The following is a 27039-nucleotide window of genomic DNA, read 5'->3' as shown; positions in this document are numbered from 1 at the left end:
AGCAATGTGCAGTCTATTTCTTAGTGCCAAACATCAATGGTGAGAGAGTAAGTTAATTTAAATATTCAGGATTTTTCTTCTTAAACTTGGCTTTGTCTGTACTTGCCTGAAGTATTTTTTTGAATTAGTGTTTGTTTCATTTTTAAATGAGTACTAATTTCCATGAAAACCATTGCTCTGATATTTTTCAAGGAAGGAGGGAGTGCCTGCTGGAATCCAGTAATGAGAAAGAGAATCGGAACTGGGAGTTCTGGCCTTCTCTATGATCTGAGAGGCTTTTATTGTTCATGGGTTCTGTTGCTGTGTATTCCTCGGGATCAGCCCAGCTGCTGATGCTTACTGATCATCAGAATCAGATGAGTCACCATGTGGCCTATGGGAGGTGGGGCCCCAGATGGCCAGGGTAGTGGGTCCACCTGTATGGCTTACCGTGGTGCTCAGGGCTACTGTGACCACACCTCTCCCCAACTCTCCACCCCCCCGCCCCGACCCCCGGCCCGAAGACCCAGTATAACCACTTTTTACTATACCATGGCTGCCTCGCTAGTTCAAGCCCCAGCCTTTTGTCCTCTGGTTTGTAGAGCCTCTTAACTATATAGGCTACTTCTCTTCTTGCCTGGCTACTGTTCCTTCTCTACACAGCATCCAGTATAAACTTTTTCAAAATTTAAATTAGATTGTACTATTTCCTTGCTTGAAAACCTCCATAGTCTCCCCATTTCAATAAGAATAAAATTTGAGATGGCTTACCCTGGCAATGCATATTGTGTGTCAGCCTTCACTTTCTGTCTGAATCCTAGATCGTGTCTCCTTCATCGCCAGGCGCCAGCCAGCTGGCCATCTCTTTGTTGATTCTATTCATAATTCACTTTGGCCCACAGGCAGCCTTTTGCTTGCCCTTTAATTAGAAGGTCTTGAGGTTCTTCAAGAAATAGCAGCCCTATTCCCTGCTCTGGTTCCCGAAAGGAACACCCTATACAGAGCAGGCTTGGTGGAGATGGCTTTAGATCTTAGTTTAGGAATTCTCAAAGTCTTAGTACACATATGAATTAGTTAAGGGCAAAGTTAAATGCAGATTCTGATTCACGTAGGACTGGATTAGAGCGAAGAATATGCATTCCACACAAGCTCCCAGGAGGGGCTGACTGGTGTTGAACCCAAGTAGGCCAATTAGGCCAACCAAGGTATTCATGTAGAAACCTTTCATGCCAGGCTCCTCTTAAAACCCGAGTATGGGGAAAATCAGGCTCCTGTGATACCCTGCCTGGATAGTTGCCTTCTTTTTTTTTTTTTTTAAGATTTTATTTTTATTTATTTGACAGAGATGACAAGTAGGCAGAGAGACAGGCAGAGAGAGGAGGAAGCAGGCTCCCCACTGAGCAGAGAGCCTGATGCGGGGCTCGATCCCAGGACCCTGGGATCATGACCCGAGCCAAAGGCAGAGGCTTTAACCCACCCAGCCACCCAGGCGCCCCCGACAGTTGCCCCCGACAGTTGCCTTCTTTACCTACCCCAGTGTCAAGTGAGACTTTTCTTTTCAGAGGGACCCCACCTAATCACCTGATCTAAACAGTGATCCCACTGCCCATCCCTCTCAGCAACATTATCCCATTTTATTACTTTTTCCAGCTCCCCTAACTATCTAAAAATCTTATTTTACTGCTTCATTGTTTTCTCCTGATCAGAGAAAGGAGCTTGTCTGTTCTGTTTACTACCGTGAGACGAACGTGATAACCACTATACTACGAAAACTTCTGTTTACTACTGCACCCCCATAACCATAAAGAGCACTGCTTGCTCTACATAGTTATTGAGTAAAATAATAAGAATTACTCTAGGACATATTGGTCACAACTTCCATGATGATGGGCCCTTTTCTTGTGAAGGCACAGCATAGGACGTGGCGCATGTAGATATTGAGTCAGTGAAGGAGAACTCAGGTTAAAAATAGGGAAAACAGGGGCGCCTGGGTGGCTCAGTGGTTTAAGCTGCTGCCTTCGGCTCAGGTCATGATCTCAGGGTCCTGGGATCGAGTCCCACATCGGGCTCTCTGCTCAGCGGGGATCCTGCTTCCCTCTCACTCTCTCTATCTGCCTCTCTGCCTACTTATGATCTCTCTCTGTCAAATAAATAAATAAAATCTTAAAAAAAATAGGGAAAACATGTTACAGAATAGTAATTGGTGGATCAGGTTAGTTGGCAGGTGTTACTTTTTTTTAAAGATTTTATTTATTTATTTGAGAGAGAGCACAAGTGAGAAAGCACAAGCAGGGGAAGTGTCAGAGGGAGAAGATTCCAGGATTCTGGGCTCATGACCTGAGCTGAAGGCAGATGCTTAACCAGCTGAGCCACCCAGGTGCCCCTGGCAGGTGTTACTTTATGCATGGATTGTCAGGTCCTCTCCATGCTTTCCCTCCTTTCTTCCTTCCTTTTTAAATAAGAAACTAATTTCTAGACTCCTATAGTTAGGGCAATAAAAAATGGGGAGGGTTTGTTATCAAGAATGGTCCTCAGTAGTTGGCAACAGGTCTTTTCTTGAGGGGGTAGAGTCTATTCTATTACGAAGAGGCTGCCAACGTCTGTGCCATTTGATAGGAAGCCATTGTCCACCTACCTCTCTGAGCAGAGGTACCAGCCTTTGTGAGAAAATGAGCCATCTGTCCTTCTGTCTCCAACTCTCGTTTTTATTCGATACCAGAGCAACAAAGTTTCAGTCACTGGGTTGCCTTTTCAAGGCACAGTATAATGGCCTGAAGTTTTTTTTTTTTTTTTTCCTTTTCTGTGGGAGAATTGAGCTATTCACCTGTCCTTTGCCCAAATGGATACTGTAGATCTATTCATTTCAAAATCCTTATAGAAGTGTTTTTCTCCCCCCCCATTTCATCATCTGCAGCTGGGAAATGGCTCAGACACTCTTCAACTAGCTCTTCTTCTGTGAGGATTCCACGTTTGTAACTTACCTATCATTGGTTTAAACAGAAGAGAGAGAAGGAATGAACTAAATGCTGTGAGTGTCTTGTGGTCCAGGTGTTTTGGAATAACAGCTGTGTTCCAATCTTGGCCTTGGATATTGGCTTTGTTCTTTGCTTCCAAAATGGGATTGGCTATTACAGAGGTCCTGTCTGGGCATCTATCGGATTGGTAATTTGATGTCTAATTCCTATACATAGGTCAGTGCTCTATGGCATTCTACTGTATTGGTTTGGTTTAAAATAGTAGTAGGCTCTTCCAGAATACATTAAACAACTGTTAACTCCTAGATATAGAGATACTGAAGAGTGTATTAAATGACTCCATTATTCAAATGCTGTTTATTGGGTATCGAACATTTGTCAGGCACTATGCTGGCTGCTATATATATGGGATGTTCGATGAAAATCTTTCTTAGGAGGGGAATTTTCCCTCTACTCTCTGGCTCCTTCCTTCCCTCCATCCTTCTTTTACACACACACACACACACACACACACACACACACACACCCTTTTTTTGTTTTTTTTTTTTGTTTTAAAGATTTTACTCATTTGAGAGAGAGCACAAGCAGGAGAAGAGGCAGAGAAGAGGAAGAAGCAGGCTTCCCACTGAGCACCGAGCTCGATGTGATAAGGGGCTTGATTCCAGGACCCTGAAATCATGACCTGAGCTGCAGGCAGACACTTGGCTGGCTGAGCCATCCAGGTGTTCCCCCACATACTTCCTATCAGGAAAAGGAGCAACTGCCCTCCCTGGTGACAGCTGGCAGCTGGCATGTACTGGGCTGTGGCCTGCATGCTAGCGGGGAAAGTTTGTCACTTAAAGCTAGAAAAGGTGTTACACTCTGCCCTCTTTTGCTTGGACTTGTCCATAGCTCTGAATGGTGCACTCATTAGTCTCTGTGAAAGACCTGCCCGATTCTTCCCACTTACCATTTTCAGCCTTGGACTGAGGAAGTCCCATCCGGTCAGCGCTGTGCACCTGGGGCCCTGGGGTGAGAGAGCGGGAAGACCCATTTGGCTTCTGGCCTGAAGCTGTTAAGATTTGCTCATAGGATTCAGAGACTGATGGGAAATGCCCAGCCCTTCATAAAGCCGTTCTTCCCTCCTCACAGGGCTTCTCAGTTGGCTCGGGGAGGGGGCTAACAGATTACTGGGATCTCAGATTGCATTCTCTGCTCTCCAGGAGATCATGACCTAGTATGTGAGATGGGGAAGTGAATACACAGTCACAGTGGGTGTGTGAGGGCTGCTCTACTTGGAGTGCGTCACAGATAGGGTAACTAGGGCAGAGTGTGAGGCCAGGACCTTCCAGGCTACTCTAATTGGCGAAGATCTCCTTCTTCGGCAACAGACTGTGTCATCCAGAGCCATGGTAATGAAAGAAAAGGGCCCCCAAAAGGAAGCTATGGTTGTCTGTACACTGCCTAGTGCGTGTATTTACAAATCGTGCAGTTTGGCTCCCAGCATACCATGGTATGTTTTAATTTTGGTATGAATGGTGATCCAGATCTTTAGGGGGCCCTCGTTCTGAGACCTCTGCACTTCTGCAGACATAGGGCTCTAGCCTGTCTTCAGCAGCCTCGTGTACCCAGAAAAGCAAAGAGAAGACCCCATGCCATGATGTGCACAGGTGGTTTCCATGGCCACCAACACAGGACTCCGACATCCTCGCAGTAGGCTGAAGTGGTTTGAAGGAGAATTTGAAAAAACAAGCAGATTTGTTTCACAGTGTTTGTAGGAAAGCTTTGTAAGGAAATGGCAGATATGCCCATGGGCGAGATGTGCTTTCTCTCATCTTCTGGAGCTGGGAGGTTAAATAGCCACCCAGAGGTAGGTATGTTTTCCACCCTCTCAGCAGGTTAGTGGAGGAAGTGAGATTGATATCAACAAGCACTTGGTGAGAAAGAGACTCTTGTAGGGCGGTTTTTGAAGAACTAAGAATTATACCATGCATTGTCCTCTAAAGCCAGAAAAAGTGCACCAGCCATTTGAGTAGAAACATCAACAGGGAAATAATAGGACTTGATTAAATGAGAAACTGCCCCCCCAATGCATTTAACAAAATCAAAGGCAAGAGGAGACATCCCAGTCCTAGCAACCTGAGAAACTGTCATCTGAGAATTTAGTGGTAACAGAGAGTGCTCCATGGTAAGGAGCACTCCTTACCTTCAGTCCTCTGTGGTGACAGTGACAAATTTTTTGTAATCGTTGCTAAATGCACCCTCAAAATGGGTTAATGTTTTCTTGCTTTGTGCTGAATTTCATAGAAATAAGTGCCCCTTAGGGAAATTTTAATTGTCTCTCTTTTTTTCTCATTAATTTGCTGTACAGTCGAAAATTAATACTACTGTGGATTTACAGAATTTGCTAATTAGTAAGAAGCTTGACATTTACTAATGTAAAACTATGAATAAACCTACTAATTTAAAAATTATGTCACCATCAGAATGTTCCCATGGAAGCTGGAAGCCCAGAGAAAAATGTGGTCTTTAGATATTTATTAATAAGGTGATTAGTCAGAGGATTACCATAGGACATGTTATTTCATTGCTAGAAGTTTATTATTCATGTTCCTAATTCAAAGAGTTGAGATTCTAGGAGTTATACATGTTATCGTATCCTTTGTCTGAAATGGCTGGAACTTTTTTCAGCACTGCCATGAAAGCTTTCTTCGGGTCACCAAAAAACGAAAATAAAAAAAAAAGGTTTGCATGTCATGTAGCAACTCTGATTGTTAATGAAGATCTCGAATGTTCTGTTAAAATCATGCCCAAGGACGTCCTAGTTGATTGGTGATGTCTGTCATTGGTGCTGGGGGAGGAAGGCACAGTGCCAAGCATGGGTCTTTCCCAATAGAAACAAAACCAGATAGTGAGCTGACCAATCACCTTTTATGCTTTTCATGGAGGATAAGAGTTCTTGGGAATCTGTGGTTCGTGGGGACAGTGTTCTTCCCAGACATGGTGACAGGAAGAATAAATACTGGTGCCCCAGAGCTCTAAGGAGCATGCCGAATGAAACTCTGAATCATGGAATGGCTTCTTGCATCCATGTGCTGTGGTCAGGGAAGCAGGGGTTGGGGAGATCCCAGCAAGTGGAGTGGTTCAGAGGGGCAGGGTCTAGGGTGCATGCCTCTGCCTTGTCAGTGGCGATTTTGCATGGGGTTTTGGCATCTAAATAAAATCATTTGAAACAGAGATAAAAATTTTTCAAGAGAAAATAAAAAAAAAACCCATTTGCTGCTTTTTCGAAAAGCAGTGATGCTTTCTCACTTTGGTCATTCAGCCAAGGTTCAAATGTATAGGTTTTTAATAGCTGGCATCTGAAATGTTATTTTAAAAGCAAGAGGCTTTAAGGTGATAAAACTCTAAAAGTGTAGCTCTGGGAGAACACTCATTGTGATTTTCCTAGGACTACAAATCCATTCCACAATACAGATGTGCTTAATTAGGGATTGCTTGTCAGCCTTTTAATTACTGTGTTTGGCAGCCCAAGTGGCAATGAACGTTGCCATAAATTACCCTTAGCAACGGCACACACTCGAAGTAGAGTTGCCCCGAACTCCGCGTGCTCCATCAGGTCCCTGGTGAACTGAGTGGGCACGTGAGGCAGAGCCGCATGGAAAGTCAAAGGGCTTGATTATGCCCTTGGCCTGTCTGTCGGGCCTTTAGATAATGGCCACAGCCACCCTGTGGGCTCTGAGTAATCCCTTTCCACCTGCGGAAAACCAAACTGACTCTGTAGGCAGCCAGACATGTGCACGTGAAAATTAATTCCTTTCCTGATAGGTCTCTCTCTGTGTTCTTCCTGTCCCCTGCTCTTCTCACCCACCTGGATGCAGACATCTGCAGTGATCATTTACACTGAAAGTTTAGCAAGTGACACAATGTGGGCAGAAGATCTTTCTTAGTGTTGCTGGAGGTAGAGAGGAGTCCAATGTCCCTACACCCTGGGTGCAGATCTGGGTGCAGATCTTAACAGCACCTTTTTTATTATTTATTTTATTTATTTATTTTTTAAGATTTTATTTATTTATTTGACAGAGATCACAAGTAGAGAGGCAGGCAGAGGGAGAGAGAGAGGGAAGCAGGCTCCCCGCTGAGCAGGGAGACCAAAGCGGGACTCGATCCCAGGACCCTGAGATCATGACCTGAGCCGAAGACAGCGGCTTAACCCACTGAGCCACCCAGGCGCCCTTAACACCACCTTTTACGTGCCGAGTGGACTTGGTCTAGTGACTTACACTCTCAGTGCTTTCTCTATAAAATCTGGATGATGAAAAGCTGTCACAAGGGTATCGAGAGAATTAAGTGAGATGCTTACATAAAGTGTTTAGCATTATGCCTGGTTTACAGCAAGGACTGAAAGGCTCTCCGTGTTTTAGTATGAGTAACAAATGCCTATATTAAATAACTTACTGCATGGGGCACCTGGGTGGCTCAGTGGGTTAAAGCCTCTGCCTTCGGCTCAGGTCATGACCCCAGGGTCCTGGGATCCAGCCCCGCATCAGGCTCTCTGCTCAGCAGGGAGCCTACCTCCCTTCCTCTCTGTCTGCCTGCCTCTCTGCCTACTTGTGATCTCTCTCTCTCTCTCTCTCTGTCAAATAAATAAAATCTTTAAAGAAAAATAACTTACTGCATAAGTTTTCCATATCTACATGATGGATATCAGTGAGAGGAGCTCTTGCCTGTATCATAGGTGCTGACCCCCAAGAACTTTGGGAAATGTCTTAGCTTTTAAAAGCTGTGAAAACATTCTTATCTCTGAGCACAGTCCTCCCTAGACAGTGTTCACGATGGTCTTCATTGGGAAAAGGAAGAAGAAGCTACTCAGGATACAGGTTTGACACCTGGATGAGGCCACTGCTCCTAACCTCTCATGTTGGTCTCCATCCCCTTTGGAGGGGTTTCCATTCCCCAAAAGCCATCCTGTGCTCTCATCTTCCCCTGCCTTTTCCCGAGCAGTTCTTGGTAACCTTTCCTGAGAGGAGCTTTGAGCTCCTAGCTAACGGGTAACCTTGATCAAGTCTTGACTTCTATGGGTTTTGTTTTCTCAGTGTCTCCTGTATAGGCTGTTGGGGTTCAAATGAGCTAATGGAGGTCAAGTGCCTAACATGGGCTCTGGCACACAGGATTATTCAGTCAGTTCTCATTTGCTGTCATCGGGGCAAGGTTCTAGCTGCCATAAAAGGACATTAAGTCCAGAAAGAGAAGAATTTCAGGTCAGACCCTCTTTCCTCATTAACTACAAAGACATCCTTGTCACAGTTTTAGGGGGGACCCGCTCGTTCTTCATCCTTATCTTTCCATCTCCTATGGTTCGGGGCCCGTCTTTCTTAGGTACTCAGAAAACTGTATAGATGTCGCTTACTGTTTACCCAGCACCTTTTGTGTTTGAGGTAACATGCTGGACACTGTGGGAGACATCAGGGAAGGTTTATATACAGACCGATCACCTAGATGATGAGAAGAGCCACCTCCTCTTTTGAGGTCAGGAGGAGATCCAAAGTAGCAGTAAGAAAGTGACCAATTAGTCTTCTCTTCGAGAACTCTCGGCTCCAGCGAGTCCTTAAACAAGTGAAGAGGAGAACAGGGAAGAATGAGACAGCACAGTGTTATTACAAGGGAGGTAATAGCCAGTATGTAAATGGGCCCGACCACACAGGGAAGCTGTGTGAATCATACGACCAAAGCGAATGCCTAACAGCCGCCCTGCAAACTCCAGCTCTCCTGCAGAAGCTTGCCTATGGACAGAGACGTCCCACCTGGCCTGAACAATGGAGCCACGTGATGAGATGCAGGTGTGGGTCTCGGAGTGCCTGCTCGTTAGTGTTCAGTGATGCTCCCCGGTAGGCAGCCAGAGCCTCATTACTGTTCGTAAGAGTAAGCTAATATTAAGAGTTCTGAATTTCCAAATGGTGACAAATAGAATGAAGAGGTAATGAGATGGGTAGGAACAGAGATCCCCTGATGAGTGCCCATCATGGTGAGAGGAGGAGGAAAAGAGAAAAAACACCACTGTCACTCCAAGAAATACTGAGAAATACCTATTTGGCTCTGGCACAGGGAAGCGAGGAGGCATTTTTGAAGTGATGAAATGGAAACTACCTTGGATGGAGCCTTGTGTAATGCTGTGCAGCAAAAGCCATGGGGTGGGGGGAGAGGGGTCAGATGAGGACTGACTTCAAATCCATGTTTTAGTTTTCCATGTTTTAGTTTCTATTTTTTTATTTATTTTTTATTATTTATTTATTTTTAAAAGATTTTATTTATTTATTTGACAGAGATCGTAAGTAGGCAGAGAGGCAGACAGAGAGAGTGAGAGGGAAGCAGGCTCCCCGCTGAGCAGAGAGCCCGATGTGGGACTCGATCCCAGGACTGAGCCGAAGGCAGCAGCTTAAACCACTGAGCCACCCAGGCGCCCTTTAGTTTCCATTTTATGAGGACAAAATATACAGAAGTGGGGACTGGGAGGGAGTTGTGTTTCAAGACCCCATGAGTGAGAACCTGTCATGATTTCCGCTGTCTCTGTGAGGTCTGACCATGTCAAATCTAAAAGTTAGAGGGTGGCTTCTTGTGATTTCATTTCACCCACATCTGAGGACCTCTGGGAGAAGTCAGTGGATGAGTAGTCTGGAGTGGCCTTGGGTTCAAGGGCCATCCTTGAATTTAGATCTTAATGTCAGGTGAATTTTCCATATGCTATTGAACAGGATTGAAGGAAGGACTTTAGATATTTCTGAACTTGCACCCATACTAGATCCTACCACCTGAAGTGGACTGTTAAATCATAGATTGTATCAGTCATGTAATTATCTTCTGAATAGCACAATTAGAAATTGCAGAATACAGTGGAACACTTAAAATAGAAGTACATCCATCGAGAGATGATGAGTGACACCTAGCTATAATTGACACTGTAATTAGCCTTACCATTCCATTTGAGCAAAAACCTGTGCATGGCATGGCTTCACCACAAAAATCCACAGGTTCCATGTTAGTTAAAAAGTGGTGGAGTCCTTTTTCTTGGGTGTCACGATAATCATTGTCTGGTATTCATTTGCATTGGGAGCTTCAGTCTGCTCAATGTTACTATTTAAAACGGAACACAATTTGGGCAATTTTGTGTTGGTATTTCAAAAAAATTTTTTTAATATGCTAGAATCCTTAAAGAGCCATGGGGGTCTCCTAACCTCTGAGAGGCCTGTGCACTGACAGAATGATGTTTACATGTGGTTTCTGCTTCTGGAAGATCACAGTTGGCTTTGATGTACTTATACAAACTTTTGCCACTAGTTCTGAGTTGGTGTTCCTGCACCACGATCCAGTCTGTGGAGATGAACTCTTAGGAATCTTTCATGATTAATATGAAGAGTATAGTGTGAATGGCAATGCAGTAGTAAATTTGATTGCTTCAGAAGGATATATGACATTAAGGTGATTTTTTTTTTCCCTCTTAAAGATTTTATTGGAGAGAGAGAGAGCGAGCACAAGTGGGAACAGAGGCACAGGGAGGAGCAGACTCCTTGCTGAACACGGAACTCAACACAGGGCTCAGGGCTTGATCCCAGAACTCTGGGATCCTGACCTGGGCAAAAGGCAGATGCTTAACTGACTGAGCCCCCCAAGTACCCCCAGATTTTTTTTTTCAACTGGAAAATTCTTCCTTAAGTATTTAAAAAAGCAATTTTTTTTTTTTTGAGTACAGTTGACACACAGTGTTAGATTTGTTTCAGGTTTACAACAGAATGATTCTATAGTCTGTGTTATGCTATGCTTCCCGCAAGTGTAACTACCATCTGTCATCATAAAGTATTGTTTTAATATCCTAACCTGTGAGTTCCCCTCTGCTATTGCAGTCCATATGAAGATACAGTTTGAGCTATTTTTACTGCTCAGATGACTCTCAGCCTTCATCAGACCAAGCAGTCATGCCATACTTTGTCCTTCAGTTTAGAAATCTGCTTCTTTTTTATCCAAGCTTCTGTCTTTCCCTCTTGAGCCGGTTATCTACAAACACAGGCTGTTGATTTTCTAAATGACTTTAGGCCTCAATACTGGTGTTAAAGACCTTCACCACCTGTGTTTGGTTTGGCAGAAAACATTTTTTAAGTGACATAAATAATTTTGAATTTTATACATTTTTGCACATACGGTACTGTGTTTAATACGCAAGGTCAGGTTGAAATATAAAATACATACAAGTCATCTGTTCTATTTCTTTACTTGATGAAAAGAACTTGAGGAGCAAATACTTTTTACAGGTGGTCTCTTTTTAAAGAACAGGTCTCCAATTGGTCAGTGGGGAGAAGGGGGTTGGTAATTCATATTACCCGGGGATACTTGAAAATCATTCCTTTAAAAGCTTCTCCAGTACATGGTCATGATAGAAAATACAAGTATACAGAAAAGGGGCACCTGAGTGGCTCAGTGTGTTAAGCCTCTGCCTTTGGCTCAGGTCATGATCCCAGAGTCCTGGGATCAAGCCCCACATCGGGCTCTCTGCTCAACAGGGAGCCTGCTTCCCTGCTTACCCCTTCCGCACCCCCTGCCTGCTGCCCTGCCTACTTGTGATCTCTCTCTCTTTCTATGTCAAATGAATAAATACAATCTTTAAAAGAAGTATACAGAAAAGACAAGAAAGTTATTCAAACCCATTTTGTCACAGAAAAATCATTGTGAACTTCTAGATTTCCCCTATGTACGTGTGCACACACAAATTTAAAAAAATGGTTTACTCCTTGTACTCTGAAAATGACTATATTATAAATATAAGGTTATATATAATTCATATAAGTGTAAGGTTCTATAATATAATTATATAAATATAAGGTTCTATATAATCATATAAATATAGGGTTATATATTATAATTACATAAATACAAGGTTATATATGTATCATAAATATAAGATTATATCTTATTTGTATTTTATTATCTCCCTGGATGAATCAGCTACAAAGCAGATGTCCTTATTGAGTGGGGGGTGGTGGTAAGAATAGAACCAGTCCAGAGAATTCTGGGGCAGGCAGTCCAGGGCATAAAGGCAAATCCTTGTGCAGTAAAGGGTTCTTGGCCTCACTGCACATTCGGATTACCATGAGAACTCTTCCAAACAGGGGTGCCTGGGTGGCTCAGTGGGTTAAAGCCTCTGCCTTCAGCTCAGGTCACGATACCAGGTTCCTAGGATAGAGACCCGCATCAGGCTCTCTGCTCAGCAGGGAATCTGCTTCTCCCTCTCTCTTTGCCTGCCTCTCTGCCTACTTGTTATCTCTCTCGGTCAAATAAATAAATTCTTTAAAAAAAAAAAAACAACAAACTCTTCCAAACAAAGCAACCCAAAGGATGCCCAGGTGTAACCCAGGCCAATTAAAGTACATGGGAGTGAGCTGTTGGTGAGGATGCTGAGAAAGTAGAATCTTTGTTTGTTGATGGTGGCAATAATGTAAAACGGTGGTGTGGCTAAGGTAGACAGTTTGGCTGTTCCTCACAGTGTTCCATACAGAGTTTCCATATGACCCAGCAATTCCACTCCTGGGTATACAGCCAAAGAAAACTGAAAGCCTAGGCTAACACCAAAGCTTGCCCCTGAATGTTCATAGCAACACTAATAGCCATAATAATAGCCCCAAAGTAGAAATGACTCAATGACTCAAATGACTCAAATGTCCATTTTTTAAATGGTTAAAAAATATAGTGTATACATACAAAGGGATGGGATTCAGCCTTTAAAGGCAATGAGGTGCTGATACCTACTACAACATATGAATGAGCATTGAAACATGATGCCCAGTGAAAGAAGACAGACACAAAAGGCTACATGTTGTATAATTGCATTTATATGAAATGTCCAGAACAGGGAAATACATCCAGAGAGAAAGTAGATTAATGGTTGCCACAGGCTGTGTAGAGGGGAAAGGGGAAGCCTCTGCTAATGGATGTGGTGTTTCTTTCGGAGTGAAGAAAATATTTTGGTGATAATTGTGCAACTTTGTGGTGTTAATAAAAACCACTGTCTTGTACATTTAAATAAGTGAATTTTATGGTATGTAAATTGTAGCTCATTTTAAATTCTTAGGGCTTGGGGGCATTAAAAAAAAAACCCTTCCGAGATGATTTTAACATACAATGGTGAAGATCTGCTTTTAAAAATGAAATTAGAGGGACACCTGAGTGGCTCAGTTGGTCAGGAATCTGCCTTCTGCTCAAATCATGATTCTGGGGTCCTGGGATCGAGTCACATAAGGGGTTTCCTGTTCAGTGGAGAACCTGCTTCTTCCTCTCCCTGTGCTGCTCCCCCTGCTTGTGCTCTCTCTCTGTGTCAAATAAAATCTTTAAAAAAATGAAATTTGAAAATTGAACACTGTGTAGCTTAAATCTTTGTCATCACAAACCTCCTCACTCATTGAATGAAATCCCAAAGGAGGCCTTGCATGATCTGGTCCCTACCCGTCTTTCAACTTATCGCTTCACCTTTCTATTTTGCTTCCTACTCTGAGACTCTGCGGTCCCTCCCATCCCTCTTTTTTCCTTCCATCCCTTTAAGACCTGGAGCTCATTCTTATCTTGGCACCTGTTGTTTCCACGGAACGCTCTGTCCCCTGATATAGCGGGCTCCTCATTCAAGTCTCAGATCAAAAGTTTAGTTCCCTTTCCGTCACCTCTAAACCCACTACTTCAGTCATCTCCAAGTCACTACCTACTTGGGCACCCAAGTTATTTCCTTTAAATCAAAATCAGAAATAGTTCAACTCACTGATGGGTCTGTGGTCTCTACCACTTACCGGTCCTCTTCACCCTGCACCTAGAATTCCCCATGAGAATAGGGACCTGTTCTGGCATGTTCACTGCTGGCATAGTGTTTAGAAAGCGGCAAATATATAATGAGTACTTGTTGACTGAGTAAGTGATTGATTTAATGAGGAACCAATTCAAGGAAAGACATGTTAAGTGCAGGCTCTCTCTGAACACCTTTATGGGAGAAGGAGAAGGAACCAGGGGAGTGAAATCAGAGTTGGTTAACAAGCAGCAATTGCAACACATGAATGTGACAGGGGAGAGGGGAGGAGGAGAGGTTGTTGATGAAGTGAGATCTTGAAAAAGCAGTTGGCATTTTGAAATGCCTGTGTGTTTTCTGTTATAAATAGCTAAGCTTCAGTTTTTGTTTGTTGGGTTTTTTTTTTTTTGACTTGTTAACAATGGAAAATTTTTCTTTAGTGACACCATAGGTTGATGACTTAATCTACTTTACTAAAAATTGTTTTTTCTTTGTATAAAAATGTTTCAAGTGCACTTCTGTTTGCTTGAATTGTGAGAGCCTTCAGACTGTTCTCTTTCTCTTTGTTCTTGTCACCTTCTTGTGGGATGTTCTTATATTGGCCCCTGTGGAATTTTGACCAATGTCTGTAAGTTTAGAATGTTTTATAAGTCACCTCAGCCAAACCTATGTCTCCAGCTGTCCTTTTATGTATCCTGATGGTCGTCCAAGTCCTCAGTAAAATATGTTTGAGAGCCTGGCCTCCTGAAACTACGCTGTTCCTTAGTGAGATGACAGGTCCTCTTTCCTGGGAGGGTTGCTCTAAGGATTCATTAGCCAGCAGCTTTTCCAGCTCATTTGCCTTTGTGGTGAGCCTTTGAGTGCCCAGTTTCTAAATAAAGTGAATTGGAATTGAAGCTTACTTGACAGTTGGTAAAGGAGCTGCAGTCATTTGCGATGTGGTTTCTTCTGCTGACTCTCAAAGACAGTTGTTCACACCTTCTAGAATGGGTCTAGATTCCTGCCATTTGCTGAGTGGATATAAAAATAGCATATGACTTTTAAAGTAAATCTTATCCTACCTAACCATAATGGAATAACACATTTATTTTTCAAGGTAAAAGATAACATTCTCGTCCTTTGAGCCAAAAGACAGCATTTCCTTTTCGATGTGTCCGGCTTCCTGGGTGCTTAGGAGAAGTCTGATTTCCTAGCAGATTACTTGAACTAGAATAGTCCTTTCCCTCTACATTATATTCCTAAGGAATATAACCATTTTTTTACTAGAAATCTGGAGAATTGAAGAATACCCAATGCTGAGAAAGTTAAGGGGAAATAAGCCTTTTGCCTATATTTCTTTTGAATGTAAATTTTTATGAATCTTTTGTGAGATATTTAGCAGTACATATCAATAGCTTTGAAGATTCAGTATCCTTTGATCACAGTGATTCTCAAATCTAGGAACTGAGCTCAAAGAGATACAAACATGTTGCTGAATGAGACCCATTCCTTGTAGTGTTGTCAGGTTGATTAAGTTTTTATACAGAAATTCCTTGGAATGAAAATACCGAATATTAGCTATTATATTATTAGCTATTTCTATTTTATCAGGTTTTTGTTTTTGTTTTTTTTAAGTAGGCTTCACTCCCAGTGTGGAGCCCAATATGGGGCTTGAACTCACAACCCTGAGATCAAGACCTGAGCTGAGGATCAAGAGTCTGTTGCTTAACAGACTGAACCACACGGGTATCCCTCAGAAACTATTTCAGTGACACTCCTCTGTTCTTAGTGCGGAGAGGAAAGCAGTCACCTGATGGTAGTGCAGAACCAAACATATTTTACTGGTTTTTGTTTTAAACTTAATTTTGTACTATTTCTATGAAAGCACTTTTCTAAGCACTTTGGCAATATTGTGTATTAGCTGGCAGTTAACAATTATTTGTTGACTAAAAGTTGGCATTGCTTTTTTTCTTTTTCTTATTAAAGATTTTATTGGAGAGAGAGCATGAGAGCCAAACCAGGAGCAGTGAGAGGGGCCCAGGGAGAAGCAGACTCCCCATGGTGCAGGGAGCCCTCTGCAGTGCTCGTCCCCAGGACCCTGAGATCATGACCTGAGCAAAAAGCAGACACTTAACCCAGGCATCCTTTGACGTTACTTTTTGACAACATGAAATGCCAACAAAGATATGATAATAAGCTTTATAAAATACTTATTAAATCCTTTACATGTGTCCTGGAGAAGAATGTATTGTTGTTCTCCCTATTTCACAGACTGACCCTTGAACTGTGTTTTTGTTTTGTTTTGTTTTTTTAAGATTTTATTTATTTATTTGAGAGAGAGATCACAAGTAGGCAGAAAGGCAGATAGAGAGAGGGGAGGAAGCAGGCTCCCTGCAGAGCAGAGAGCCCGATGTGGGGCTTGAACCCAGGACCCTGAGATCATGACCTGAGCGTAAGGCAGAGGCTTAACCCACTGAGCCACCGAGGCGCCCCTTGAGCTGTGTTCTTAACATCATTATCCCAGAAGTTCTGCTGGAGTCAGGCTAAGAAGGAGCTTAAGTGTCTATTGGTTTTAGAAAAGCTTCCACGGTGATTTTAATGGGAACTAGTGCTCCAGGGAAGTGCTTCTTAAACCTTTGCTAAAGACCTGAGCTTCTCAAACTTGGGTTGTTGGGTTTTGGAAGGTCCTCCCATTTCAAAAAGGAGTTTATATTTTCTCTTCTCCATTTGACGAAATAATATGAATGTAATAGACATAGGCATGTATTCTGGATCACTAGCTGACTGCCCTACAAGAGTATGGCTGTGTGGTTTTGGCACCAAATGATTCCCTGATGGGACAGTTATCTTGAATTAAGAGATTCTGAAAGTGGGGTCTCTCAACTCCTAGATTCCTAAGTTTGGGAACTCCTTACAAATAGTTTGTATCCTCCCCAAATAGTATCCTCTAAAGGAGAAACTCCAAGGTTCACAGTGAATTTGAGTAAGTCACTTGACCTACCGAATTACTCAATATGTCTAAAATGAGGGGACTGTATCTATGTGATTGCAGAGGGCTTCTCCTGCTCAAATCTACCGTTGATTCTTTTTTCTTTTGGGGGACAAGGTTAGAAGCATATGGCAGTCATTTTAGTTGGACATTAACATCACTTGAAAGCAAAGCAGGGAGAAACCTGATCTACCCTGAAGTGAGCTGTTGTCATTTCCCATTGTTAATGGTCAGGAAATTTAACATTTCAGAGCATTTGCTTTTGTGCCCGTTGAGCCTGATTTCACCACGAATTAGGTTGCCTATCTAGCCCTATCAGAAAATGACTGATCAAATTCACTGAGTCACAAAATTAAATGCGAATAGTCAATAGAGAACTTTTCATGACTTTCTCTGTACTAAATTTTGAAGACCAAGTTCTAAAAAGAATGTGATGCCACCAGCTGCTGTGAGTTCTAGGAGATAGAGAGGTAGAGATAGGTTATAGTGGGTAGAGCGGTAAAGAGAGGGTATACATAACTTTGACAGCTGAAAAGATGAGAAATAGAGACCGATTTAATACTTTTTTTAAAAAAGATTTTATTTATTTATCTGACCGAGAGATTACAAGTAGGCAGAGAGGCAGGCAGAGAGAGAGGGGGAAGCAGGCTCCCTGCTGAGCAGAGAGCCCCATGCGGGGCTCCATCCCAGGACCCTGGGATCATGACCTGAGCTGAAAGTAGAGACTTTACCCACTGAGCCACCCAGGCACCCTGACCTTAAAGGCATGTATTTTTGAAATTTTTGAAATTTTGAAATAAAAATTTTGAAATAAAAATACTTCAAGATAACAGATGTTATTATTAAGGAATATAAATTCAGGAACTAGCTAAAAGCATAAGATTTTAGGTGTTCATTAATATGCTATTGATTATAAACAGACACATGCAGGTTTCAGTCCCCGTTTCTGGAGTTCACCTTCTATTTCTGTCTTAGCTGAGGCTGCTAATAAATCTAAGGCCTAAAGCTTAGACTGAGATCCCTAACCCGGTGGTTGGTTTTCTGGAAGCCAGAAGCCGTCCTCTCCATATTTATTAAGTAACAGAGATCCCAGGAGATGATTTTCCTCTGGGAATTCAACAGAAGATTGGTACATCCAGCCATCTTGTTGGGTTTAAAAAAAAAAAAATCACCAATTTTACTTTAGCTTAAAATAAAATTGCTTTCAGTCATCTTCACGTGAGAGGAAAGTATTTAATATTTATCTCAGCCTTGCAGACAGTTTGAGATCCTGGAGATGCAGGAATCTTCCCATCTCATAGTACTGGCCCTTACCCTTTGCTCTATTTTTGTTCCTTTTATAGTTTCTGGAGGGTTTTTCTTCTCCCTTGAAATTAAAACTTGAGGAAGTATGTCTGCTGGCAGCACAATGGGTAGAATTTTACCACGATTAATGAAGAGGCTGAATTGACTTGGGCAAGGAGATATAAAAATATTACCATATTTGGTAATATTTCATGTGACATAGTGAGGTGTGCTTTACGTCCACCATCATCCACTGTTTTCAGATGCGATCTCTACGCGTACAAATAAAAACCCAACATATCAGTAGCTACATGAAATTACAATGCTGTATTATTTCAGTGCATCAGAAGGTAGAACAGGGGGTGGGGCGGGCGGTGGGGATAGGGAAGATTTCTGAAAGAGACCTAAGGTGGTAAGAATATGCCAAAGGACTGAGAGATGGATCTGCTTTTATGATGGGGGAAATGGAGCACTAGTTTAAGATTGTAATAAGAATAATTACTACTGAAAGGAAATAGGTTGCAGAATTTTCATACCCGCAGGGAGAAATTTGGTCCTAGTCCATGGAAGGTAAGAAGGAGAAAAAAGTGAAACAGAAGATGGAAACAAAGGTGAACCTAGGATGTTCCGAATAAGCTCAAAGAATAATTGGCATAAATGTCTGAGGGTTAAACTAACCAAGATAGATTGTCCCACTGATGGAAAGCAAAAGGCTGTATTATTTGTAAAATACATTTAGAAGGACACAGTCTAATGACTGGGGATGGGGAAAGTTATGCTTGTCAAATACAAACAAGGAAAAAAAGGAACCGCAGTTCAAGGGTATAAAATGAGTTAGGAGCACATACACATGCCATAGTATTGGAGGCAGGCCCTGATGCCCTTTGACACAGATTCAGCAGTCCTAGTTAGAGACCCAGCACACTGTTTCCAGAAGCCGACGAAATACTAAGGCTGAATAAGTGGAAAAAGAACAGATTGGGTAACAGTTAATGAATTTGGTTTACCGTGTGTGTAGAACTTCATAACAAATGCAGAATACATTGTCTTACGGGTTTAAACTACAGCACTTTAAAATCAGTCCTCGTGGGGCGCCTGGGTGGCTCAGTGGGTTAAGCCTCTGCCTTCAGCTCAGGTCATGATCTCAGGGTCCTGGGATAGAGCCCCGTATCGGGCTCTCTGCTTGGCAGGGAGCCTGCTTCCTCCCCTCTCTGGCTGCTGCTCTGCCTACTTGTAATCTCTCTCTCTCTCTCTCTCTGTAAAAAAGGAAAAAAAAATAAAAAAATAAAATCAGTCCTCGTTAAGAAAAAGATAGCAGAAGTATTCCGTATGTTTGGAAATGAAAAGATCTACTACAAAATAACCCTCGAGTGAAATGGGAAATGATAACAAGAATAGCAAAACACAAAGGTGTCCGTTTGAGAGAGCTAGTAATGGAGTACTTTGAAGGCAATGTGGCGTTTTTTTTTTGATACCGAAGAGGAAAATAATCGGAAACCCCACAAGCTCAATGTTTGGCTCAAGTAATTAGAAAAAAACTGTGACATGGTAAATCTGCAGAAACAAAGAAAGAAGAAAAAAGGGGAAAGAATTTCATTGCAGAAAATATGCAGTAAACTAGAGATGATTAATAAAAGCAAAGAACTAGAAAAAAGTTCTTTGAAGCTTAATATGCTAGATATAATTCCAGGAAAATCGAAAAAAATATACATTATGAATAAATACAAAACAGGTAAAAGAAATAATTAGGAATTATTAATCTGTTAAAAGAGGCTTGTTTTTTTTTTCTTTAACCAATAAAGATTAGTTGAGGTGAAAAAATTTTAGGATAAATTTAGGTTAAAAAATTGCAAGGAAAAAAATGCAATCAGTAACCATTAAATAAATTGTAATGCTTATCAAAACAATCCTGTGATATAAAAATAGACCTAGACAGTTTGACAAGTAGTTCTATTTAAATCTCAAGGAACAGAAAATCCTTGTTTATAAAACTTCTTGTAGAACAAAGAAAAGCCAACCTATAAGTATGATTTTTTTTAAACAAAACTAAGTAAAAAATACTGGATAACTTCACTTATGATATGAAAAAACACTGAATTCAAATCTAGCAGTGTATTAAAAATGTGACTGAGTTTAATTTTTCGTAAGAGTGAAAGGATGTTCCAGCATTTAAAAAAGTGTTACTGTAATGGCAAAGAATAAGACATTGTTTCATCAATGACAAAAAACATTTAGTAAAACTAAATTGTTTTTTTTTTTTAATGTAATCAACCTTTAGCAGACTTAGAGTTTTTTTTTTTAAGCTTGATAAAGACTTTGTACTGGGGGCACCTAGGTGGCTCAGTGGGTTAAAGCCTCTGCCTTTGACTCAGGTCATGATCTAGGGTCCTGGGATTGAGCCCCGCATTGGGATCTCTGCTCAGCAGGGAACCTCCTCTCTCTCTGTCTGCCTCTGTGCCTACTTGTGATCTCTGTCTGTCTAATAAATAAATAAAATCTTAAAAAAAAAAGACTTTGTACTAAAAACCTATGGTAGATACCATTTTTCATGAAACAGAGATTTAAACTCATTCCCTCATGTCTTTTAATGTTGGGAACAAGACAAAGATGCTTGTGTTACTTCTGCCTTTCAGCACAACACCAGATACCTGACCAATGCAGCAAGACAAACCAACAGAAGTAGAAAGATTGAAGTGAGAGAGACAATTGTCATTATTTCCAAGTAAAATCATTTATATAGAAAACCAAAGAGAATCAGCAGAAACCATTAGCAGCAATACAAGGGTTCAGCTAGGTTGCCAGCTTATAAGAGCAAAATATAAAAATCAATAGCTTTCCTCTGTATTGGGAATAACCAATTATAAACTATGATGATGATAGGATACCATTTGTAATAGTGACATAAACTAAAAGCTATCTAGGAATAAATCTAAGAATTCATAAAACATATAAGGGAAATTTAAAACCCTATTACAAGAGTTTTATTACAGTATTATAGAACATAAATGCAGCATACATAAATGGATTGATTGAATATTGTGAAGGTGTCAGATTTCCCCCATTAAAATTTAAAATCAGTGTAAATCTAATCAACATCCGAGGAATAATTTTTTTTCAAGGGGCAGAGTTGAATCTAAAATTTATGTGGGTGAATAAAGAAGGATCCTCCTTTTACAAGGCATTGATATTATATAATAGGAGTTGACAAACTACAGCCCAGAAGCCAAGTTCAGGCTGCTGCCTTCTCTTATGAATAAAGTTTTATTGGAACACTGCACATTCATTTATTATGTATTGTTTTTGGCAGCTTTTATACTGCCATAACAGGGTTGAGTAGTTACAACAGACTATGTGATGGGCTGAATCTGGCCCTTCAGAGAAAAAAAAAAATCTGGCACCCCGTTCTTTAGCATCTAACATAGAATCAGAATATTCTGAGTACAGACTTATTCCTTTGTATGTAAAGGGATTTGGTGTAAATATTCCTGGCAATTTGTCCTAGGAAAATTGTTTTACAAAAGTAAAAAAAAAACAAAACAAAACACATTTTTGTAGTTCATACCACAAGCAAAATTCCAAGTGGATTAAGTATCAAACTGTTAAAAATGAAGTTATAAAGCTGATAGACAAAAATATAAGATATTTTTATAACTTTGTGGCAGAGAAGGCTTTGTTATGTAGGAGTCACAAAGCACAAACCCTAAAAAGAAAATTGACGAATACATCAAAATGAATGCTTTTTGTTTACTGAATCATATGATAGGAAAACTAACAGATGGCGAAAACATAATTGTCATGTTTAAAAGACCAAGATCGATATTTAAATACACAAGGGACTCTGAAAAAAACAGAAAATAGAAGGGAGGAAATTCATACAAAAGAGGGCAAAGTATGAATTGACAATACAAGAAGAAGTCGCCACCTATATCACATTGGAGACAAAGTAAAATTAAGAGCTTCTATTTTGCTTCTCATACCGGTAACAGCTAGGAAATCAGAGACTCCCAAGTGCTGGCAGGGAAGTGAGAAAATAGAAATCTACATCTATTGCTTCTGGGAATGCAGACTGGTACATTTATTTTAGAAAATCCAGATATTAAAACCAAATAATGGGACTCCAGCCTACATACTCAGGGAAATCTATGTAAGGTGGTCACCACAGTGGTATTTGTGGTACAGGATGGGAGTCAAGCTAATTCTTCAGTGCTAGAGGGACAGGTAAGGGAAATTACAGTGTAATATAATGAGTGAATAAGAAGTAGAAAGGAATGAATTGTATCTACTTAAAACAGCAGGAATGCGTTTCTTAGAATGTTGAGAAAAAAAAGGCAGAAAGATATTTAAAGCATGATAGAATTTATATTCCCATTTTTTTTCCTTTTTTTTTAAAATTTCTTATTTTTTATAAACATATAATGTATTTTTATCCCCAGGGGTACAGGTCTGTGAATCGCCAGGTTTACACACTTCACAGCGCTCACCATAGCACATACCCTCCCCAATGTCCACAACCCCCCTCCCCCTCTCCCAACCCCACCTCCCCCCAGCAACCCCCAGTTTGTTTTGTGTGATTAAGAGTCACTTATGGTTTGTTATATACCCATTTTAACAACCTGCAAGAGCCCTATATAATTTTGACATGGAAAATATTTATAAAATGCAATAAAGGTGATAAACAATACATGAATTATGAAACAGTGAAGCTCTGTGGTGGAAAGAATGGGGCTGGACAGAGCGATGCGGGAGAAATGGTGAGAAAAATGAAAACCAGATGAAGAGCCTTTGATGGACTCCTAACAGGAGCTCATTAACCTGTGCTTAAGTCAGTCTCCTGGGAATAGGTGTCTATCTTGCCTCTACCATCCTCCGTGTGTCAGGCAGGACACGTGTGTCTGCTCTGTGCAACCTCTAGTTGTTCTGGTTCGTGTCCTATCAGACTGGCAACTCAGCAGGGAGAAAGTTCTTTCCCTGTAGTGTCAGCAGTAATTTTCTCATGGATCTTTTTTCTTTCAGTGGCTCATTTTTTTGTCCCACGTCCACTCCTGAACCAGTCATGTGACAGAAGCCTAAGGAAGTAGGGATTAATTTCCTGTCTCTAGAATCAGGCAGTGGGAATAGCATACAAAAGAGTGGGGTATTACCCAAAGAAAAATACCCCTCCCCCCAATTATGGCCAGACATATATAAAGTAGATACTGGGCAGGCAAAAACAGAATACCAAGAGCTGTAGTGGAATTGAATCAGTGCTGCTTGCAGAATGACTGAAATAAAGTGCCATGTTTTATTTTAGAAAAACGGGGGCGGGGGGATGAATAAAAGTTAACTCTAAATACCTGAAGCACTACCACAGCAGGCTCCTTGTTTCATATGGCCCTGAGGCATAAATTCATGACAAATAGACTTGGTAGGAAGGGCAGCTATGTAATTACTGGAATTTTCTTAGAAGTAATGGGTAGTGAACTTCCCACCACTGGGTGTACTCAACTCCAGGTTAGCCAGCTGGCTGGCCAGGATTCTGTAGTGAAGGACCCAAGGATTAGGAGACTAGTTGGGTTTGATTATGGTTCCGAATCATCTGGACAGGTTATTCTTGGCCCTTCTGCCTAAGTTTCTGGTTTGGGAGGTCCAGAGTAGGACTTCAGAATTTACATTTCTAATTAGTTCCCAGGTGATACTCATGTTGCTGGTCCAGGAAACACACCTTGAGAACCACTGGGTTAGATGATTTTCGATGTCTTTACTGGCCTCTCATGAGCTAGTTTTAAATGTTCTGAAAACTGGTATTTGTGCCATTGAGGCACACCTTCCATTTTATGTCTTTGTCCCTGAAATGTGTTAGGTTCTTGCCGTGTGGGTACTTCTACGTGACCCTAGATGGCATTTGCATGGCTCTCTGTATCTTCTGAGTCATTGAGAACATCAGAATCATTAAACAATTGTACACTTATTTTTATGCTTTATAAAATAGTCAACCATTTTCTGATATTATCCTTTTTGTAATCATATTTCTGGTTTCCCATGGGTTGATCTATTTTCATAGTTTTATAGTGGGGTGGTTTCTAAATTAGGAAAATGAATGGTTTTCCAAGGAAGTTGTGTCTCTGTCATTCAGGAAGTAACTCTTCCCTGTATCGGCATCTGATCATTGGAAGATCATTACCTCGTACCCCAGTTGCCAAGGACCAAGTATTCCTTCAACTACCCCTCACCCCTACGGCTTTCCCCCAAAAAGAAGATATGGAACCTTTCACATGCCTTGCTGCCTCCTGGCACTGACTCAGCCAGAAGTTCTCATGCTTGAACTCTGTTTTGTTCTTTCTTTTTCTCAATTTTTTTTCCTTTAGTTTTGGAATTTTTACTCTAATAGTTCCCTCAGAGTGCTCATGTTTTTGTAGTTGTAGGCAGGGTCAAATGGTGTTTGTACTTTTTCTAAATTGCTTTTATGTAAATAGAGATAAAACCATTTCAGAAAATCATTTATGAATTAAATGGTTTATAGTCCTTGCTTAACAATTAAAAATTTCAGGTTAGCAAAGATGATGAATGGGTAAAAATAAGCCAAGAGGTGGGACCTAGCAGACTTGGGTTAAAGTGACAACTTGAATTGCAGAGGGATTTAAGAAGACTTTTTTGTTGCCCATGTATAAGCTTCTGCTTGAAAACACTCTAAACAAGGCAATGCTGGGTAGGGAGAGGAGAGTGTATGTTAGGAGGACTTGCCCAGAATCCATCTTGGTGGACATTAAGTGGGGAACAGCTTCAATGATGTCATCCTTGCAACTAAAAATCTGTAGGAAATGGGGTTTGCTTTTCTTTGAAGTATTAGTATTTCTTTAAAATAATCTAAGTTTTTCATCTGAATTTTATAAAAGCTCACTTTTTAAATCATTTTCTCTTTTCAGGCTTCAACTGTGAAGAAATGTCATTCCGATTTGGCCAACACCTCATCAAACCCTCTGTGGTTTTTCTCAAAACAGAACTGTCCTTTGCTCTTGTGAACAGGAAACCTGTGGTACCAGGACGTATCCTTTTTTTTTTTTTTTTAAAGAAAGGGAAAATAAAAAGCCTCTGAACTTAACAAACCAAAGGAATACAGCGTTGGCCTCCATGTCCGTCAGCAAAGGTAAGCAAGGAATCCACCTGCCTCCCCCTTTGGAGAAATGAGGTAAGATGTTGCATTTATTCCGGATCCAGTTGGTGGTACCAGCAATATGCTTGATCAATGTTGCAGAACTTCTGAAAAGAGTTGCTTAGCAACCGTGGCTTTGGAGGTGAATTTTTACTTGACCTTTTCACTATCGTAGCTGTGTAAATAAATAGGTCCTTCTAAGGGGGACTCAATGAGTATCATGAGTGCTTTGTTTTCAGTCATCAGTAGTGAATATTAATAGTAAGATAGAGATTGGTGGCACTTTTGTGATGTGGAAATAAGGTATTACCTGAAGATTTGAGCCTGACATGCTATCTTTACCTCTTAGAGATCATTCCAGCAAATTCATACACATAAATATACCTACAAAACAGTTGTTTTCATTTTAGGATCTGCAATAGCCTTTTTTTTTTTTTTCTTGGAGAACATCACAGCTTCTAGATCATTGTCTAGTGTCATTGGTAGTAGAGTTGTTTTATTTCCCTCTGACCACTGAGTTGTAGCCTTTCCTCCTATTGACTTCAGTAGGAGGTTTATTCTTTGCCATGGGAGCAGCAGGATTTGGTGAAATATTCTGGAGTTATTTTTATGTTGCTGAAAGTATCACTCATGACTGTGTGCATATGACTTTTGTGCTGACTGTCTAGAATTTTTTTTCTGTTTTTATTTTCTGTTTTCCCTCTAATTTACTATGCAGAGTACAAGAAAGTATAAGCTTTCATATTTTAAGATAATAAGCATTTTCCACACTACAACATGATTTTATTTTGAAATAAATATTCGTATATATACATACACATATATGTGTGTGTATACATACATATATGTATATATGAATATTTATTTTATATATAAATTATATATAAATATAATATATATTATTTATATATAAATTATATATAATATATATGTGTGTGTATATATATATGAATATTTATTTCAAAATAAAATCATGTTGTAGTGTGAAAAATACTACCCCCACCATGGAAGTTTTCAAGGTGTTTGAGAACTTAAGGAATAATCTTTGTTGGCCATGTAACTGTTCTATATTGAAAATAATGCTAATAAGAAAACATGCACCAAAAGATAATTGTGATTTTATGATAGATGACTAAATTCCTTGAATTTAATTTTAGCCAAATAAATTCTGTAAATTTATAAAACTAATGATCACAGCAGTAAACTACTAAATGATATATGAATGACTACTTGATATTTAGCTCTTCTTTTAAATGTATAAAAATAATCTACATTATAAATACTCAATATTAGAAAATATTATTCCTCTATTGAAGTAGAAATAAAAACTAGAATGGTTCAGGAAGGTCCTCTAAGAAAGAACAGTTTTAAAGTTCTATACCAATTTTATATTGAGTTCTTCTAAGAGACTGTGAAGTTCTTTATATAACAGAAGTTTTATTTTTTTCATCTGATTTTGCTACAAGTTTCTGGTTGTCTTTCTCTGCTGAGGAATTTTTTTTTTAAAGAAAATGCTTGAGAATTCCGGTGTCAGAAGAATATGGTTGAAATGCCATAGGTATCTGTTTGAGTGCCAGCTTTAGTTGACTATCTTGTATCAAAGAGGCAACCTGGGATGAAAATGTGGTTTTTGGATGAATACCTTGGCCTGGAAAAATGTGAAGTTGCTGAGTTGTACTGCCTTTTTAATGGTTAATAATGGATTGAATTTAACTTTGTGATTTTTTTTTTTACTTATATATTGATAGTAAGAAACTTGACTTTTCATCGTCTTTTTTTTTCCATTTTATTTTTTCAGCGTAACAGTATTCATTTTTTTTGCACAACACCCAGTGCTCCATGCAAAACGTGCCCTCCCCATTACCCACCACCTGTTCCCCCAACCTCCCACCCCTGACCCTTCAAAACC

At 40.4% G+C, this 27039-nt stretch overlaps 1 protein-coding gene across 8 annotated transcripts in view; it reads left to right on the top strand.

The window, feature by feature from the left end:
• Positions 1–27039, top strand: part of FHIT (fragile histidine triad diadenosine triphosphatase) — a 1485305-nt gene that overhangs the window by 630535 nt on the left and 827731 nt on the right. For all 8 annotated transcript variants that reach the window (XM_045989789.1, XM_045989788.1, XM_045989791.1 and 5 more), the window contains one exon: positions 24904–25023. In XM_045989789.1, coding sequence (XP_045845745.1) covers positions 24921–25023 — 103 coding nt within the window. In that variant the 5' untranslated portion in view covers positions 24904–24920. The remainder of the gene's footprint in view (positions 1–24903; positions 25024–27039) is intronic.

This window comes from Meles meles, chromosome 20 (assembly GCF_922984935.1).
Source record: "Meles meles chromosome 20, mMelMel3.1 paternal haplotype, whole genome shotgun sequence".
Taxonomy (NCBI): Eukaryota; Metazoa; Chordata; class Mammalia; order Carnivora; family Mustelidae; genus Meles; species Meles meles.
The sequence above is the reverse complement of the archived record's forward strand: the minus strand, read 5'-3'. Positions and strand labels throughout refer to the sequence as shown.